The 19751-nt window shown below is 43.6% G+C and overlaps 1 protein-coding gene and 1 long non-coding RNA gene across 3 annotated transcripts in view; one reads left to right on the top strand and one right to left on the bottom strand.

Annotated features, from left to right (window-relative positions):
• The window catches only part of LOC134021996 (uncharacterized), an 82437-nt gene extending 80285 nt beyond the window's left edge, over window positions 1-2152 (bottom strand). Inside the window, exon 1 of the long non-coding RNA XR_009930605.1 lies at window positions 2085-2152. This is a non-coding gene — a long non-coding RNA (uncharacterized LOC134021996). The remainder of the gene's footprint in view (window positions 1-2084) is intronic.
• On the top strand, window positions 1718-19145 carry prom2 (prominin 2). 2 transcript variants are annotated; one of them, XM_062463144.1, is made up of 24 exons: window positions 1718-1825; window positions 4058-4426; window positions 7719-7780; window positions 8316-8521; window positions 8970-9090; window positions 10225-10288; window positions 10473-10562; window positions 10771-10967; window positions 12043-12117; window positions 13511-13574; window positions 13728-13884; window positions 14051-14203; window positions 14497-14620; window positions 14909-14997; window positions 15149-15233; window positions 15386-15529; window positions 15689-15757; window positions 15946-16038; window positions 16360-16413; window positions 16991-17071; window positions 17602-17670; window positions 17794-17883; window positions 18079-18191; window positions 18379-19145. In XM_062463144.1, the coding sequence occupies exons 2-24, from the start codon at window positions 4162-4164 to the stop codon at window positions 18428-18430; spliced, it is 2517 nt and encodes an 838-aa protein (XP_062319128.1). In that variant the 5' UTR covers window positions 1718-1825; window positions 4058-4161; the 3' UTR covers window positions 18431-19145. The 2 variants fall into 2 exon arrangements, with proteins under 2 accessions (XP_062319128.1, XP_062319127.1); XM_062463143.1 differs by lacking the exon at window positions 1718-1825 and adding an exon at window positions 2136-2271.
• The last annotated feature ends 606 nt before the right edge of the window (window positions 19146-19751 follow it).

The following is a 19751-nucleotide window of genomic DNA, read 5'->3' as shown; positions in this document are numbered from 1 at the left end:
CAAAGTTTGCTGGTTCAGTATTTGAGGAAAATGTTTTGACATTTTTCTATAGAATACTGGAATACAATAAGGCACATTTCTTTTTTTTTTACGCTTTTTTGGGGCGAAAATGTTCAATATATACAAATAGTCCCCTCTTTAACAGCAGTCAATCTGCTCTTAAAATCCAATCAGAATGATAGAGTGATTTCACCTGGATAGAACTAGTTCACACTTTCCCCTGTGCTGATGATATGACTTACTGAAATTATGTTAGCAGTCATTTTATGCCAAGGCCCAGAAAGCTTTGCAAACACAAAATGTATGTCGCTCCCAATATTTTTGGTCACGGCTGTATGTCCCTCAGGGAGGTTGTCTACCCTGTTGACTTTGAGTTGCTGGGAAGTTCTGAGTCATGCACTTATTCAGTACCTTAAAAAGGTGCCTACCAAGTTAACCATTAACGAAGTATTTCTCTGTACACGCAGTCTGCATCAAGTCTTTCATTTGGTTTCTGTTTGCGGAAAAGAATCAATTAGGTGAACTAACGGACAGATGCTGGGGAGATTGATGTGTTCTACAATATAATCTCAAGTCAGGCCATGGTTTGGGCCCACTCAGAACCATAGCAGTCTGGATTTAAGTGTACGGTTTCTTAAATTTTAGATTTGGATGTTATTTCAGTCATGGCGTTCTGTTAATGGGTGTAGCTCAGTGGTAGAGCATGTCCCTGTAGATTTATATTTCTCTCAGGCTTACCCCCCCACACACCCATGTGTGTTTCTTCTGATAAGAATGTCTACTAAGTGAATACATTATTATTATTATTATTGTCCAGACGAGTGCTGCCCTGATGGTCAGCCTGATGGTTATGACTATGTTAAGCCTGTGTTCTGCACCTCTCTTTCACCAACCGTCTCTGGAGGAGGGGATCTCTCACTGAATTGCTCCTCCCAAGGTTTCTTCCATTTTTTCTCCTCTAGTGAGTTCTTCTGGGAGTTCTTCCTTGTCTTCCTTGAGGGTTTAGGTTGGTTGAAGGGCAGATCCATTGGCGTATGTGAAGCCCTCTGTGACATTGCTTGTAAAAAGGGCTATACAAATACATTTTGATTTGATTTGGTCAGAATGGTTGTTTTTGTTGGAATCAGAAGTCGACACAATCCCCAAAACGTTTGTCTTAACCCCCTCCCTGTGCTGTCAGTGATTGGAACACATTTAGTGCTGCATATTTGCAATGTGTTTACATGTTAGAACACATTGCCATAGCTAAGTGGAAGGCTGTGTCAGGTGGGAAGGAATGTACCTGATGAGAACATGATAACTTGAAACCTACACCACTCAGGTCATACTGTATGAGAGTTTTTCGGGAACTATGAGCATGAACTGTCATTCTTGAGACATTTGTTTCAAAATATGTAACTTCCTTTGTGTTGAATCCATGGTGAAGGACAGTGCTGGACAACACTTTGACTTAACCCTTGTGTTATCTTCGGGTCATTCTGACCCATCAGTCATTGTGACCCACCGTCGTATTGCGACAGATTTACCGCATACAAAGACAAAGTGAAGCATTTTCTTTTAACCGTTGGGCTGTCTCAGACCCCCCACATTGCAAAGGTTAAAAGAAAATTATTTTTATTTGTTTTTGTATTGGGTAAAATTGGGTAAACACAACGATGGTTCGTTATGAACCTTTGGGTCATGTGACCCGAAGGCAGCACGAGGGTTAATAGAAAGTTCTAAATGCCTGATTTCTTTTTTGTATGACAGTGCCGGCCTCTCTTTTCTGACTGTTCTGATTCAAGAAAAAAGACAGCTGTTTGCGTACGTTTCAGTGCTCTCCGAGGTAAGTACCAGCACCAACTTATTTGTTTAGTTCCCCCTCCCTCCCTCTCTCCACTCTTCTCATGACTCTCTCTTTCTCTCTGTTCCGTTAGGACCCTCCCACTTCCCTCTTCTGATCCCTCGTTCCCTCCCTCTTTCTCATAGTGACCGTGTTCACCAAGCACGGAGCCAGTCCACTTCAGCTTCCCAGAGATAGCGCAGCCTGTGGGGTTTCTCCTGGGACCAACATTCTCCTCCCTCAGTTTTTGTAGACCACGCACACCCATACACGCACACACACTCGCACACACACTCGCACACACACTCGCACACACACACACACACACACACACACACACACAGAAGCAGACTAGACCAGAAAGCCGAATCACACACACCTGGCATCTGTCCTCTACTCTTCCAACTGCAGAGCCTCACCTATACCAGCTGCACCCCCAGGAAGTAAAGGTAAAGTTCTCTATCCTGTCTCTCCCTCTTGTTGTACTTCCCCCTTTTTCACCTTTCCACTCCTCTCCCAACCCTTCTCTTCTTCCCCTACCTTGTTTTGAGTCCTCACCTTTCTATTCCCACGTGTCTGCTTTCTACCCCCTCACCTCTTTCTTCTCCTCTCTTCCCAATCTCCTCCTGTGTTGGAAAACTCTCAGGGACTCTGAGTGGAAAGGAGAGGGGGGGGGGGTCTAGCTAGCTAGGTAAACACCGCCAGGGTAGAGGCTGCTTGTGTGAGGTCGGAACTGGGAAGTTCAGAAAACAAACTGAGGGTTTGTTTTCTGTGACAAACATAGAGACTACATTAGACAAGTATACATGCAGCACACAGCCATCAAGCAGTCTAATCTTTCCTTGAATCTGCCTCAGTCACTGCGTTTGTCTCTGTCTCCGACTCTGTTTTCCTCTGTTTGCCTCTGCCTTTGACTGGAACTGCCTCTGTCTGCCTCTTTCTGCCTCAGTCACTCTCTGAGTGTCTGTTTATATTGTAAAAACCAGTGAGTTGTTGTCTTCTCAAAGTTTATCTTTGACTCTCTCTGCCTCTACCTCTACCTTTGTCTCTGCCTCTGAGTGCCTCTGCCTCTGTGTCTGACTCTGACTGTATCTGCCTCTCTCTGTTTTTAAGTCTCTCTGAGTGTCTGTTTATACTGTACAAAACAGTGGGGTGTTGTCCTCAGCTCATAGTTTATCTTTTACGCTCTCGCCCTGTTCCTCTCTCTCTCTCCCTCTCTCTCTCAATTGCCACTTTATTTGAATATGAATACATGGATAACAAAGAACTGTAATTTCCCGAGCATAATATCTCACAGATAGTGGGAGCCGTTGGGGAGACTGTTTGTGGTGATAACAGTGGAAAAGAAAAGCCTTATCATCTAACCAAGAGAGAATTCTCAGTGTCATCATGTCCTTAGTAAACAGACAAGATTACGGTTTCAGCTCTGTCTTAAAGACTGACTTAGTCTCGTCACAAAGTAGATGCTGGTACCTGTGGCCACCCAGAAACTCACATACACCCACAACCCCATGTACTGATAGTAAACAATGTTTGAGTTACAGTAAATTGATTGCATCCTTAGTCAGCTGTCCTGTGAAAAGGCGAGTGTGAAATATGTGACTAAAAGGTTGCGGCAATGTAAATATTAGGCGTTTACTCACAGATGTCCAGGGCACATGCTTGACCATGGAACTCTTTATGATCGTTTATCATTTGTGCAAGTTTTGCTGCTATGTTCAGGCTCTGAACCAACCATTCTTTATTTGCCATGAAAGTTTGCACAGACAAGGAATTTGCTTTGGCAGGAAGGTGCAAACAATAAAAAAAAAATTATAATATGTGGACTATCTATACTAAGGGTACATAAACTAGCAGTACTAAGTGGGATTAGAATTAAATTAAATATACAATAAAATAAAATATAAGTTGCCGTAAATTAAAATATAAAATACAAAAATACAAATATTAAAAAAAATACAAATGTACAAGATACAATTGTGTAATGCAGTGCAAAAAGCAGTGTGTTTTAAGCAGGAAGTCATTAGAGTCAGTGTGGTCCCTTGGCCTTGTTGAAGAGGCCAACAGCGGAAGGGAAGAAACTGTTTTTGTGGCGTGAGGTATTGGTCCTGATGGACCGCAGCCTTCTGCCGGGGACCGCAGCCTTCTGCCTTTTACCTGTTCTCTCTCTTAAACAAATTATTTACTTAGTAGCCACACCCCATTCACTACTACTGTGTGTGTGTCTGTCTACAGGCCCAGCCAGGGAGAGGTAGTGCCATGAGGTGATCTCTCTGCATCTCTTCAACCCTGCTCACATCTCCCCAGTGTGTCTCATCACCCCAGCCACAGAGGCAGCCATGGGACTGCATAGCAATCTATGGAGCTCCTGGAAGCTAGAGGCCAGCGCCAGGATGTTTCAGGCCTGGCTAGGAGTGCTCCTCCTGGGACTCAGCATTGCCCAACCTGCCCCTAGCCCAGTTCCATGTCCAAGCGGATCCAGCCCCATGGGGCTCAACCATGCCCAGTACCAGGACACCCCGAAGCTGGACACAGACTTGGGCTTCATGTCGGGGGTGGTCCAGTCCTTCCTTCACACCGTCCAGCCTAACCCCTTCCCTAAAGGTCAGTGATGTTCTTCTCCTTGACTACTCCTAGGCAAAAGGGTTGTACAAGATTCCATAGGTTTCCGAGAAAGTTCCAAAGGTACCAAAGGTTTTAGAGAACAATCCAAAGGTTTTGCGGAAAACCACATTTTTTTAAGGGGAAACTTAAAATGATGCATATGGTGATAGCACAGTTCAATCACAAGTCAATAATTCAACAGTAACCAAAGAGAGTTCTAACCTTACAATGGGAATGATAGGCCCACAGTTTATAACCCTTTAATTGAGTAGTCCACTTGTAGATGGCATTTTATTGATTAAAAGATGTTGATAGGTTAACATTACACACATATTAGTATCATGCATATATCCTTACCCTAAAGCCCAATTTATACTTATGTCGCCGCCACTTTTGAAATGGTCGCCGACGAAAAAAAAAAAGTGTCGCTCAGGCTGCTGCATTTATACTTCGGCAAACAGTCGCCTGCGCTCAAGGTTCGCGTGACGTAAACAGAATCATTTTACCGTTACATTCATAGCTATGGTTACATTGTTTACGCTTTGTAGCCTAGGTGATCGATCGAGAAAATGGCTGTAGCTAATTTTGAGAGGCATTATAAAGGTGTGGATATGTTCTAACTTGCTCTGCCAATCTCTCCTTTATTCCTTCCATCTTAAACAGCTGTTGAGCGTTCACTGAAAATTCAAAACAATGAAATCAACGACGCGTGCCGTCTATCTAGCCAATCATACTTGCGCGACACTATGTGACGACATCAGCGCCAGTAGAAATTTCTCCTGGTAGGCGACACTTTCAAGCGACGGTTAAAAGTGTCGACCGTGACGCCATTTCTGTCGGCAACCTTTTCAAAAGTGTCTGCGACCTAAGTATAAATTGGGCTTAACGCTAACCATTTATTAAGTGATGACGTGCAGATTGTTGACTGCGTGCAAACAGGGGACTGGGCAGGTCCAAGCACTCACCAAATGTTTCCCTCTGGTTAACTCTGTGGTCATTATGTAAATCACTGACAAATATTAAGCTTGTGTTTACCATCCCTCGGGTCAAAGGTCAACTCTTAGTTCACCTAATTGATTCTTTTCCGCAAACAGAAACCAAATTTAAGACTTGACGCAGACTGTGTGTACAGAGAAATACTTTGTCAATGGTTAACTTGGTAGGCACCTTTCTAAGGTGCTGAATAAGTGCATGACTCAGGACTTTGTGTCCATATCCAACACCCAAACGGTCCATAGAAATGTGATAATTGTCAGAGTATTTGTTACACAAAGTATTTTCTCATAATCCTGAGTCTTACTGGTTGGTATTGATCTAAGCGGACAAACAAGAGAGACGGAACTTTAGGCAGGCACATACACACCTTTATTTGGAGTAAACACACTCCTAGGTTGGACTCTGGCACATCAGAACGATTTAAACTGGTTTTTTTGTGTGGGTTAAAGGTTTTCCTAAAAGCATAGTCCTTGTGTTCATGGCTAGTGGCAGCTTATCAACAGTTGTTTAAACTTTCTGTCCTGTGTTGGTGTACAAGCTGATCCACTTAGAGACGCCTTCGTTTTAAATCTACCATAAGCTTCTCTCTCCCTTTCTCTCCCTCTCTTTTCCCTCGCCCCCTCTCTTTCCTTCTCTTTCTTTGCTGTCTCCCTCTCTCTCTCACCCCTCCCTTTCTCTCTTTGCTATCTATCTCTTTCTCACTCCCCCTTCCTGGCGTTCTACTCTGGTAGCAGTTCTAAGGACTGGATTTTGATTCTCCTTATTAGCCAGACTACATGCCACCGGCATGTGTCACCTGCCAGCATGTCCACCTGCATCCCGTCTCTGTTCACCCTCACAGACTCAGTATCAGCCACCGTGATGTCATCTCCCCAAACGCCTCCTCTTATCTCTGGGGTTGTATCTATCGTCTCTGGGAAGTCTTGTGTACACTTTGTACTTTTAAACAAGCAACTTTGCTTGTTTATATCTTGGTCAGTGATTAACAAGCAGCAGACAATGCCATGACACCCAACAATGACTGATGGGATATGTAGTTCAGACTGCTGAGTTTTAGAATGTGATGATCCTGTCTGGACTACAGATGCTCCTCGCCCTCGGGGTGGAAAGCAGATCTGGTCACGGTATCTGGCCACACCCCATGTGTCACACCTCTATGTGACCTGTGTAAGACCCTCTTCAGGAGGGGGAGAGAGGGAGAGAGGGGGGAGGAGGAAGAAGAGAAAGAGAGGGAGGGGTAGGGAGAGAAAAGGAGGGAGTGGGAGAGAGAGAGGGGGAGAGAGAGTGAGAGAGAAGGAGGGGGAGGGAGAGGGGGGGAGAGAGAGAGGGAGTGTGTGACGGAAAAAGACTGCATGTGTGTGTGTGAGAGAGAAACAAACAGAGGCCATGGAGTGGAGGGTATGCATATAAGGTGTGTGTACAAGGTAGATTGAGTAGATTTGGTTTGAACAGTGGGGGTGTTGAAGTAACATAATACAACATTAATAGTATTCAAACATTGTTGTCATTTGAATATTGGGGGGGGGGGGTGGGTTACTTCTCCCCCCCCACACACACACACACACACTACGCCCTTGTGTGTGTATGTGTGCAGTAGTGCCCTGAGAGTTTGGTGATTGTTAACACAGAAGAGTACAGTCACACCTCTAATGCAATTAGCATAGAAGGAACCTGCCAGTAGAGAGATGGAGAGAGTTATTGGAAGAGAAAGAGACTGTAGAATGGAGAGAAATACGACAGAGAAGCCTTCTCTTCTGCTTCTCCTTCTCTGACACCTGACGAGGTAGCAACCAGTTGCTTCCCCCTACGCAATTACAGTAACCACCTGGGTGGCCACAACAATAACCTTGACTAGCAGACTTCCTTATTGCAACAATGGACCACAACCGTTCGAGGCCTGCAGTGTTGTAAAGTGTTGGATTTTGAGTCCACTGTGTGTTGAGGTGTGACGTTGACACGGGGGACTGTAGCGTGAGATGGGACCGCTAGTAGAATGGAAGATAAAAAGAAAGGGAGACCCAGAGAGAAATTGAGGAGGGGAGAGAAAGAGTGAGAGGAAAGGGTTAAGAGAGAGGGGGAGAGATAAGGAAAAGTAGAGAGGGAGGCAGAGGAGGAGCAACCGGGAAGAGAGAGAAAGAGTTGGAGTTCAGAGGGAAGATGTCAAATGGGACACCTGATCTTCAGAGTATGATGTCGGTCCTTTTTACGACATGTTGTGTGTCTAATCCTTTGTTCAGTTGTTGATAAACAACAAAGAAGAAATCTCACAGCACCCCTTCCTTCTCCTCTCTACCAGATCTTGTGTTGAAAGCTGTTCAGCATCCCAACACCTTATCTGACCAGGAAACCATCAAAGAGGTGTGTGTGTGCGTGTGTGTTTGTTCAGTGTGTATGTCTGTTCCAGTGTGTGTGAGTATGTGTGTGTGTGTGTGTGTGAGTGTGTGAAGGTCACAGAAGTAACTTGAGAAAATGCCAGGTAACATTCCCTCATCCTGTGGGAATGTGAGTTTTTGTCTGGTTTGTGTGTGTTTGGGGGTCTATGTGTGGTGTGCCTCAATATCTATGTGTGTGTGTGTGCATGTCTGTGTATGTCCCTGTTTATGGTGGCCACCAGTGTTTTATCTCATTCCCTATTGTCTAGCCACCTGTAGTGAGCCTGAGAGGTGTCAAGTATCTGTGGTCACAACTCATGACTTGGCCCTAGAATAGAATTTTACATTTCACAATGTAAAATTCCCAACATTTTGAGGTAGTTGTCTACCTATTGTGTTATGTGTGACCAGACAACTGACTCATTGTGATGGTTGTCATTTTCATGTGTGTCTATTTGTGTGTGCCTATGTATATGTGTGTGTCTGTGTGCATATCTCTGTGTGTCTGTGTGTATGTCCAGTTCCTGGTCTACGAGGTGGGCTTCCTGGTGTGTGCTGCCATCGGGATCCTCTACATTGTCCTCATGCCCCTGGTTGGATTCATCATGGCATGCTGCCGTTGCTGTGGCAACTGTGGCGGGCGCATGTACCAACAGCAGACATCTAGCCTCCACTGTCACAGACGAGGACTCTACTGCTGCACACTCATCACTACACTGATCCTACTGTAAGAGAGGGGAGAAAAGGGAGAGAGAGAGAGAGAGAGAGAGAGAGAGAGAGAGAGAGAGAGAGAGAGAGAGAGAGAGAGAGAGAGAGAGAGAGAGAGAGAGAGAGAGAGGGAGAGATACATTGATTGAGTGTGAGAGAGATTGAGAGAGAGGGAAAGAGAGAGCGAGAACGAGTGTGTGAAAGAAAGTGAGAAGGAGAGAGTGGGTCCGAGGAAGAGAGAGCGAGGGAGACTGGGTGAGAGAGATTGAGAAAAGTGAGAGACATTGAGTGGGACTGGGAGAGAGTGAGAGAGAGCATGAGAGGGTATGTGTGAGAAAGAAAGAGAGAGTGGGAGAGAAATCAAAGATTAATAATTTATGTTGTATTTTACTATGTTAGGTGCTCATTAACCTATTTTCTTTTGTGTATGTGTGTGTATGTTTGTGTGTGCGTGTGTGTGTGTCCAGTGCTGGGAATATTTGCATGTTCAGGAGCAACGAGTCCCTCAAAGTCAGTGTGGATCACATTACAGTCGAGATAAATAACACACTGGACAACCTCCATACCTACCTCATCAGTCTTCCCAAGGTAAGGTAGCCTACTGTAGCGGGGTTTGCTCGTTTAAGATAAAAATACTTTATTTATAATAAAGTATCCTGTTAATTGGGGGACCACCTTAATATTGGTTTAAAGACATTAAGGGATCCTATGTTTAATATGTAATAATTAGTCTCATATTAAGGAATGAATTAGTTCTAAGTGTAGAGCAGATCAAATAAAATGAGGGCTCGGAATACGCAGTTAAAATTGATCACAGTTATTTATTGGAATAAATTGAACTACGTATAATGAACAGTAATGGAAATATGTTATTGGTTTTAGTAAGAGTTTGATGGGCTAACACATGAAACAAAACATACAATGGGTCAGATGGAAAGAGCGGGAAGGGGGAGGAGAAAGAATCAAGTCCTTTGTCTAATAACGGGAATGTCTAGTGGTGAAGTAACGGGAGTTAGTTTTACGTGTAGGTCTAATCAAAACACATACAATATAAATTACTTTATGCCAATATAACTTACAAGTAAGAAATATGGCTAGTCGCATCGCCGCGGGACCATATTTTATCAGGGGGGTGCTGGGAGTAAAAATAAGCCCTGGACTTTGATCCAGACCGGCGGCCCACGTATACGCCACCACATCTGCACTGTAAAAAAAAGAAGATTAAATTACAGTACTTTTTCTGTAAATTATACGTGATTTTTTCTGTATTTCTGAATGACAGGAAATACAGATAGAAAGACAATGGCAAAATGTTAATTTATATATTTACATTAAAATTACAGCAAAATATTGTTACTTAAAAATACACTAAAATTTCTGTGTTTTTTTCAAATATTAATAACATTTTCACCAAAATGTTCTGTTAAAACACATATTTCCACTCAAAACTAGCTATTTTAACAGTTATTTTGCAGATATTTTTCATCCCACGGACAAATAATTTCTTAATAACTTCTTTGGTTTAGACGGGAGAGGGAGAGGGAGAGGGAGAGGGAGAGGGAGAGGGAGAGGGAGAGAGTTTCTCTTTTCTGCCAGCTTTATGGTGATTGATTAGAAAAGTGAGTCAATCATTCATCTCTGAGTTGGGTGGTGTTATTAAACACCTGCGTGCGCATATGTGTTATTGTAGGTGTGTGTGTATAATCCTGGTTTTCTCCACAGGAAGTTGACCATGTTCTGAATGAGAGCTACAAGACGGTTGATGAGGTGTCCAATAGCCTGAATGGTAAGCTCTCTGTCTGTCTGTCCGTCTGACCGTCTGTCTATCTGTCTGCATACTCTACTATAATGAACTAAACTACACTATGCTTCAGTATACTATACTATAATAAGCTATACTAAACTGTACCATACTATAATAAACTATACTGTACTATACTGTACTGTACTGATGCTCTCTCATCCATCAGCCATTGGTCCACTCCTTGGTAAAGAGATCCAGAAAGCGTTGGAGGGACCGCTCAATGCAGCGCTGCAGTCAGTCAGAGTTGTGGCCCAAGGTATGCCACACTGTGTGTGTGTGTGTGTGTGTGAGGGGGGGGGATACATATAGAGTGTTCAATTTCAGTCAACTGTATTTTTCTCTACGTCTGTCCTAAATAGTGTCTCTGTGTGTGTGTTTGTGTCCGTATGTGTTTGTGTGTGTGTTTATGTGTTTGCTTCTTTGTGTGTGTGTGTGTGTGTGTGCGTGTGTGTGTATGCGTGCAGTGGCCAACAGCACCAACGTCCTCCTGGGCCAGTTGAACTTGTCTCTGTCTGCGGTTGTGAGCAGAGTGGCGGTGGTCCAGGCTAACATTAGCGCAGTGAAGGACCGCTTAAACAGAACCTTGTCGAATCCTGACTGTGCTGGTTGTACTGAGTCCCAGCCAGACCTGCAGAGACTCAACCTGGACACCTCCCTGACTGTGAGTAACACTGACATGTACCACACTGTACCACACTATGCCCTACTATACTATACTGTTATACTACTGTAATACTATACTGTAATGAGCTGTGCTTTACTGTATACTATCCCATCCCATCCCATTACATACCATATTATATACTATACTATAATGAACTGTGCGGTACTGTGCTGAATACCATACCATACTATACTATAATGCTATACTATAATGTACTATACTAGTTACTTGGTACCTATAATACTGTCATAAACGTTGTCTTAGAGACTACCAAGCCATGCAAATTGTTTATAGAACTACTACTTCTTGGGTCATTGCGTTTATGAGTTTATATGAGCGTTTATATTGCAGGAAATGGCTGTAATATTAAACATCAATCAAGCATTTCAGATCATATTTAACACAGGAGTATGGGAAGGAAGACATTAGGAAACCCCTCTCCTTATACAATTAAGTAAAGTATGAATTTACTTAATTGCGTAAAGTTTAAGTAAAGTATGAATTTACTTAATTGAGGACAAATTAGGTCCTACTTTAACTAAAACCCCACCAATATCCACTGTGGTAGGATTCCATTTCAGCAAAACCACAACTATGAACAAACACACAAGCAGACATTTAGACACTTACACACACGCACACAGTATGACAAACTGCTAGGAACAGCCTCTTGTGTTTAACAATGGCTCAACTGTCCTGTCTCTGTCAAACGGGTCAAACAGCTAACCAACAAAGAAGGACCAGACATCTGATAAGTCTGCTGGATTACTGAATGGGAACAATTAACTACTAATGGTTTAGAAGACAGGAAATCCTGAGGTGGATTGTTGACAGTGCATTCAGCTCTGTAACTGTGCTTTCAGCTCTGTAACTATAGGATGTAATATAATCAGAGCTGTGGTGAGGGGGGTGGAGGTTGAATTTGCTGCCCCCTGTTGCTAGTTTAAATACATACCATGCAGGATTGAAAGTGAGCTATAACGTTTGTGTGTGTTTGTGTGTGTGTGTGTGTGTGTGTGTGTGTGTGTGTGTGTGTGTGTGTGTGTGTGTGTGTGTGTGTGAATGGCCCCAGACCCCTAATCTAGGTGAGCTGCAGTCTGCTGTAGATAAGGTCAATAAAGCTGATCTCAACTCTAAAGTGAAGGAGGTGAGTGAGTTTGATAACAACACACACACATACTCAGCACACACACATACACACATAAACACTGGACTGCTTAGTATCAAATCCCGTAATATCTTGTTTTTCCTTTTCTAAAATAACCACAGCATCATGTAATATAACCTCCTGTTCCTCCGCCCACTACCACCCTACATTCCAGAATGAGACCCAGAAATTAAACGGTGTAGAGAGGAGAAGGTCAGCCTATGTGTGTAACCACTGATTAGCCAATAACAGCTGGAACCTGCATGCTCAATCGATTGGCTTTTCTCTTTGCGGAAAAATAGAAAGAAAAGCAGATAGACTGATAACCTTTAAGCTGAAGTCTACAAGGTCCATATTGTTATATATGTACCAGAGGGAGTGAGTGAGGCCATACATACAGAAAACTGTAGTCTGTTACAGGAACCATAGTAATGAATATGCTGGATATGTCTGTGGGGCTTGGCTGGGGTTAGCTGTCTGTTGGCCTAGCTGTCTGTCTATAGGGTTAGCTGTCTGTTTGCAGGGTTAGGATTAACTGTCTGTAGGACAAGCTGTCTGTCTGTGGACCTAGCTATCTATCTGAGGGTTAGCTGTCTGTAGTGTTAGCTGTCTGTAGGATTTGCTGTCTTTGTGTATTGTTAGCTGTCTGTAGGACTTGATGTATGTGTGTAGTGTTAGCTGTCTGTAGGACTAGCTGTCTGTGTGTAGTGTTAGCTGTATGTAGGACTAGCTTTCTGTGTGTAGTGTTAGCTGTCTGTAGGACTAGCTGTCTGTGTGTAGTGTTATCTGTATGTAGGACTAGCTTTCTGTGTGTAGTGTTAGCTGTATGTAGGACTAGCTTTCTGTGTGTAGTGTTAGCTGTCTGTAGGACTAGCTGTCTGTGTGTAGTGTTAGCTGTATGTAGGACTAGCTTTCTGTGTGTAGTGTTAGCTGTCTGTAGGACTAGCTTTCTGTGTGTAGTGTTAGCTGTATGTAGGACTAGCTTTCTGTGTGTAGTGTTAGCTGTATGTAGGACTAGCTTTCTGTGTGTAGTGTTAGCTGTATGTAGGACTATCTTTCTGTGTGTAGTGTTAGCTGTCTGTAGGACTAGCTGTCTGTGTGTAGTGTTAGCTGTATGTAGGACTAGCTTTCTGTGTGTAGTGTTAGCTGTATGTAGGACTAGCTTTCTGTGTGTAGTGTTAGCTGTCTGTAGGACTAGCTGTCTGTGTGTAGTGTTAGCTGTATGTAGGACTAGCTTTCTGTGTGTAGTGTTAGCTGTCTGTAGGACTAGCTGTCTGTGTGTAGTGTTAGCTGTATGTAGGACTAGCTTTCTGTCTGGAGGGTTAGCTGTCCGGGGGTTTAGCTGTCTGTAGGCCGTCAGTACAGACCAGAGCTGACTGTCCTACTGTTACAGGGAGAAACCTTCTTCCAGAACATTCCCCAGAGAGTGACCAATGACACCAAGGATGCTGTCAAAAGTGAGTATGCTGCAGAGACAGGATCTGGTAGTTCTGTACAACATGTGTATTACTTAATTGACAATGCTTCCTTAGTGAACTGTGTATCTAGTCATTGTAAAATGTTGTTGTATGCAGTACTGCATTACAAACTAATGTATGTGTGTGTGCCAGGTGTAAAAAAGCAACTGGAGGATATTAAAAGCCAGATCTCCAATGTGACCAGTGACATCCCTGTGTCCACCCTGAGCAACCTGGCTGAAGAACTGGGACAGGCGATGAAGTACGTTGGCCAGTACAGACCTGAGACTGAGAGAGCTGAACGCATCAGGTAAACATCAACAACAAGGAGTATCAAGCTGAACAATAAAAAAACAAGTGAAATAATAATGACTGTTTGACACTCACACTTCCTGATATTTTGCGAAGACATGCTCAGTCACTCAGAGTCTTTGTGTGTGTTTGTGTTTGTCTGTCTGTGTGTGTGTGCTATCCAGGTGGAGTGTGTTTTTGGCCCTGTGTTGTTTGGTGTTGCTGGTGGTGGTGTGTAACTTGATGGGGCTGCTTCTGGGCCCAGTGGGTCTGAGGCCCAAGGATGACCCGATGGAACGCTCCGGAACTTCAGACTGTGGGGGCTCCTTCTTCATGATGTGAGCCCTGAATTATACTCATTAATTTAATATAGAATAGAGTTGAGTAGAGTATAGTAAAATGTAATATAATATACTATAATAATATGTTTTACTATAATATACTATGATAGCATGGAATATAATACGGGATGATAGAATGAAATTGAATGAAACAAGCAATTTTCTATTTACTTTCCATTCCTTGGATAGTTTTACTAAAAACTTTAAGAAACATAAAACTGTGTTTAGGCCTGTTGAAGTCTCATGACTGACCTTGTATCCTGTGACCCCTGACCTGGATGTGGTTGCAGAGGTGCAGGGTTGAGCTTCCTGTTTTCCTGGCTGTTCATGCTCTTGGTGCTGGTTCTTTTCCTGCTGGGCGGCAATGTCTACACCCTGGTCTGTCAGCCCTGGCACAACGGGAAGCTGCTGCAGGTAACACACACACACACACACACACACACACACACACACAGATGTGTTCTCGGCATACCAACGACTCAACATGCACAAGATCCATAGAAAGGTTTCACAATTCCAGAGACATGTTTCCTGATAAGAGAGATGGCGACATGGAAATGAAACTGAACCGCACCCTTATTAACACTTTTTTGTTCTAACATATTGCTCAATTACACATGTACACACAGGCACATCACACACGCACAGACACACACACACATGGACATGGATGCATTAGTAACCTGTGTGTTTCCCCCATAGCTGGTTGACACTCCAGGCCTGATCCCTGGGTTTAATCTGGCAGAGACACTGGGTCTCCAATCTAACCTCACTCTCACTGAGGTTTACAAGTAGGTAGAAAGACACACACACACACATGCGCACTCACACATACAGGTATGCATCTATATTGTCTGATAGAAAAGACATCTACATGTAGCCTGACATGCCCTCTTTTGTGTATACGTGTGTGTGTGTGTGTGTGTGTGTGTGTGTGTGTAGGGACTGTGAGCAGGACATGCCCCTGTGGTCGACCCTTCACTTGTACGAGCTCATAAACCTCAACGATTTGCTCAACGTGTCCAAGGTAAGACGAGTTGTTCCACCAACACAAGATACTTTATACTACAGAGGTGAGTCTAGAATGGAACCCCTCAAAGATAACATAACCGGCCAACTATCCTCTTCTCTTCACCTCTCCTCACCTCACCTCACCTCACCTCTCCTCTCCTCCTACAGTATACAGAGCAAATCCAGCAGAACTTTGAGGGTAATGCCATCAACCTGCCCACCATCACTCTACTGACCCCAGAGACACGATCTCAGCTCAGCAGTTTCTCATCCATGGCCAAGGACATAGACATCTCTGTTGTCACCCAGCAGGTAACAAAGGGTGTGTGTGCATGTATTTACTGTACCTGTGGTATTGTCCATGCGTGTGTGAGTGTGTATTTACAGACTATATATGTTGGTATGTGTGTGTGTTTATATCATCATAACATGTTTACGACAAATGTTCAAGCATGTTTACATATCTTGCAGATCAACAACATGTCCAGGATCAACATTAACACAACAGCTGACAAGCTGGACTCTCTGGCCACACGGCAGGTACTTGGCTGGTCTGCTTCCAACAAAGACTACTGTATATTTAAGTTGATTCTTATTGGACTTAGTGACTATTCCGGTATATTTTCATTAGCCTCAAAGACAATGTTCTGCAATATTGTTGACTGTATGTGTCCATTGTCATGTCTATGAGCTAGAAGGCTAATGCAGTGTGTTCCTCTGTCTTGTAGCCTAACCCCACCATACAGGCAGAGCTGAGGACTGAGGCAGCAGATCTGAGGGGGATCCAGAATAATATAGATACAACCATCATCCCACAATTGGTGAATCTACTTAGCCAAGCGTATTTTATCTTAAATTAGCCTATTTTAGCCTTTCCAAGCCTAGCCTAGCTAGTCTAAGCATATTCATACATAGTATATCCATTCTAATCCTAGTCTATCCTATCCTAATCCTTCCTAATAAATTGTATCCTATTTTAGCCTAGTCTATCCCAGCCCAGGCTAGCGTAGCTTAGCCTAGCCTAGACAAACACATATTAACATGGCCAAGCCTCTTTTAGCGAAGCCTACCATGACTTTGTTCAACTGATGGGTGTCAATCTCTCCAGCCTGTTTGAACCCTAAACACATCTTCTCTTCCAGGTGAATCTGAACTCTACCATCCAGGCCCTCCATGCAATAGCAACACAAGTTAATGTAGGTAACACTAGGATGACCAGACGTCCTCTTTTACCCGGACATGTCCTCTTTTCGAGACCCAAAAAATGCGTCCGGCAGGGATTCCAAAATTGTCTCGTCGGATATGTTTCTCTGGGTCTTTCACAAACTATTACGCCCTTACAAGTTTTGGAAAGGGTATCTCCCTTACGTTCCACCTTCATGCGCGACCTCTGACTGTAGAGAGAACTATCATTTTGATCAGATAGTGCAGCATGCAATGCACGACCAGCACGACCCCCCCCCCCCCCCCCCCCCCGGTCAACGCGACTTTTTCACAAACTCAAATCTGGTCACCCTAAGTAACACACTGAATCCATGTCAGCAGCACTGACAAAAACATTTAGCTCTCCTACTCCTCCACTCATCAACTCTCACTCACTCGCTCTCTGTTTCTCTCCATCTTTCTCCCTTACTCTCTCATGCTCCATCTCCCTCTCTCTGTTTCTCACCTTCTCTCTGTCCCTGTCTCTCCTTCCATCTCCCCCGCTCTATTTCTCTTTTGCTGTCTGTCTTTCTCCGTCTCTCTCTTCCTCTCTTTGGTTCTACCTTCCAGGGCACAGTGGAGAATGTGCTGAGGAAAGTAGGGACTGCTCAGGACTTCCTCAACACAAACACCTCCCTCATCATTAAGAATGTGAGTTCTCAGTACCAGCTACATACATGGGGAAACAACTGCTGCATTTATATATCATATTTATATCATATACATCGTATGTTAAAGTCAAATGGTTTGGTTCCTTTGTGGAAGGTGTGGCAGCTTAATCCCATCAAAGGGGAAGGGTTGGTGTAGGCCTACTAGCCGAACCTAGCTACAGTCATACAGGGTATAACTGTGTTTGTGTGTGTGTGTGTGTGTATCTGTGCTTGTATGCATGTTTGTGTGTGTGTGTGTGTCTTGTATGAATCTGTGTCTGCATGTGTGTGTTTTCCAGATACCACATTACCCAGAATGCTAGAGGGAAATGTGACCGGTGATTGGTTTACCGTGACTCATGACTTTTCAGTTTGAGTCGCTAGAGAATGTGAGGAATTTACCCTCTCCCTCTTGCTGTTACTTTCCCTTACCCATGCCCACTTTATCCCTTTTTCTTTCATCTCTTCTCCCTCTATCTTTCTCTATCTTTTTCTCTCACACACTCTCTCTCCTTCCTTTTCCTCTCCCAGGAGAGTAGAAGGTTTGTGGACTGTCAGATGGGGTACTTTATAACCTATGCAGACTGGGCCAACATGACGGTGAGTCACAGCCAGCTTGTACACCAACATTTTGGTGTTGGTGTTTGTGTATTTTTGTGTACTATATAGTTTATAGCACATTTTGTGTATCTGTGTTTGAATGTGTGTGTTTGTTTTCTGCAGATCACACAGCAGGTGGGTCGCTGTGGACCCGTTGCACGAGCTGTGGACACAGCAGAGGTCATTGTCTGTTCTTACATGGTGGAGTCTCTGGTAAGACGTCTTCACCGTCCTCCTCTTCCCCCATCTGCTTCCCCTGCTCCTCCTCCACATGTCCTCATCTTCATCAGCCTCAGAACCACATATTTATCCACCAGCAATCAGATGTGCTACTCAGTGTGATTGAGGTGTGTCACTCAGTATCTATATGTATTTTAAGTTGCTGTTATTGTGTGTGTGTGTGTGTAGAATGCGTTCTGGTTCAGCCTGGGATGGTGCATGCTTTTCTTCATCCCCAGCATAATCTTCTCCATCAAACTGGCCAAGTACTACAGGAAGATGGACCAAGGTGACGTTTTTGAGTGAGTGACACACAAACATACTCTCATACAAACACACACATACACATGCACCTACACATGCACTCGTACATGGACTCACACACACACATACGCACAAATGATTCCACACACATGCACTCATATACACACACACTTGTTCTTGATGGTTGCGTTTACCTCTGATGACCATGTGTGTCTGTTCTCCCAGGAACCACATAGCCATGAACCACATCCCCCGGGCTCAGGTCAAACCATACTGAAGGTGGCACGAGGACTGAGCATAGCTGGCACTGCTCTCAGAGAATAATAGGCCTACTAGAAACCCCCCTCCCTGACATGGTATAGTCCGGCAAGGACACAGTGGTAGATCCACTGACTGATGAATATGAACTAACAAACACATACGCAGACACACACACAAGCACTCTTCACTTGGAATGATTGGAATTCCTATGAGATGTGGCACAGGGGTGGAGTTAGCAGGGATTGTACTGTCTAGTCACGGCACTAGATTGTTTTACTGAACTGTCCCTTCTTGTGGTCACCTGCTCGACGTTCGTCTCTGGTCAGTTTGAAGTTCCAAACCCAATGTACTGTTTTCCATTTCATGCTATGTACTTGTGGATTGACTGTCGTGTGTGTGTGTGTGTGTGTGTGTGTGTCTCACTGGCTTCCCCCTCCGTCATGATTTCCCAGTTGCATTTGAATACAAAGTTGTTCGGAGTTTCTCTTTTTGAACGTTTTTTCTAAACAAATATTTTTGTAAGTAATGATATTTAATGATATTCAAAAACTGATTTAAAGATGATTACATTTTGTACTTGACAATGAATATACCATAGCATATGTTTGTATATGTGTTACAAAGCACTTTATTGGGTCTTTATGCGGATTGTAGTTCATGATGAAACATTTATGAAAGCTGTTGGTGGTCAAACTACCGTGATTAAAATGTGCTACTGAAGACTTGTGAAACCTGTGTGAAATATGAGATCCTTCTATTATCATGACACCTTTAACCCTCGTGCTGCCTTCGGGTCACATGACCCAAAGGTTCATAACGAACCATCGTTGTGTTTACCCAATTTTACCCAATATAAAAACAAATACAAATAATTTTCTTTTAACCATTCCAATGTGGGGGGTCTGAGACAGCCCGACAGTTAAAAGAAAATGCTTCACTTTGTTTTTGTATGAGGTAAATTTGTCGCAATACGACGGTGGGTCACAATGACTGATGGGTCAGAATGACCCGAAGATAACACAAGGGTTAAAGACAAAGTGACAAATACATGATCTAAACCAGTGGTTCTCAATCCTGGTCCTCGGAACCCCCTGCCCTGCATGTTTTAGACGTTCAAATAAATGGGCCTGATAACGACCCATTCATTTGAATCCGGTGTGTTTGAGCAGAGAAATATCTAAAACATGCAGGGCAGGGGGTCCCGAGGACTAGGATTGAGAACCACTGATCTCAACAAATAAGCCTTTAGACTGTCCCATCACTTCTGCAGTGTCATAGTGCGACTATCCTATTTCAGTCCTGTCTGCCAGCAGTTCACATTCGTGTGCCAAGGTCAC

This window comes from Osmerus eperlanus, chromosome 6 (assembly GCF_963692335.1).
Source record: "Osmerus eperlanus chromosome 6, fOsmEpe2.1, whole genome shotgun sequence".
Lineage (NCBI taxonomy): Eukaryota > Metazoa > Chordata > Actinopteri > Osmeriformes > Osmeridae > Osmerus > Osmerus eperlanus.
This window is presented reverse-complemented; position numbering and strand designations above follow the sequence as displayed.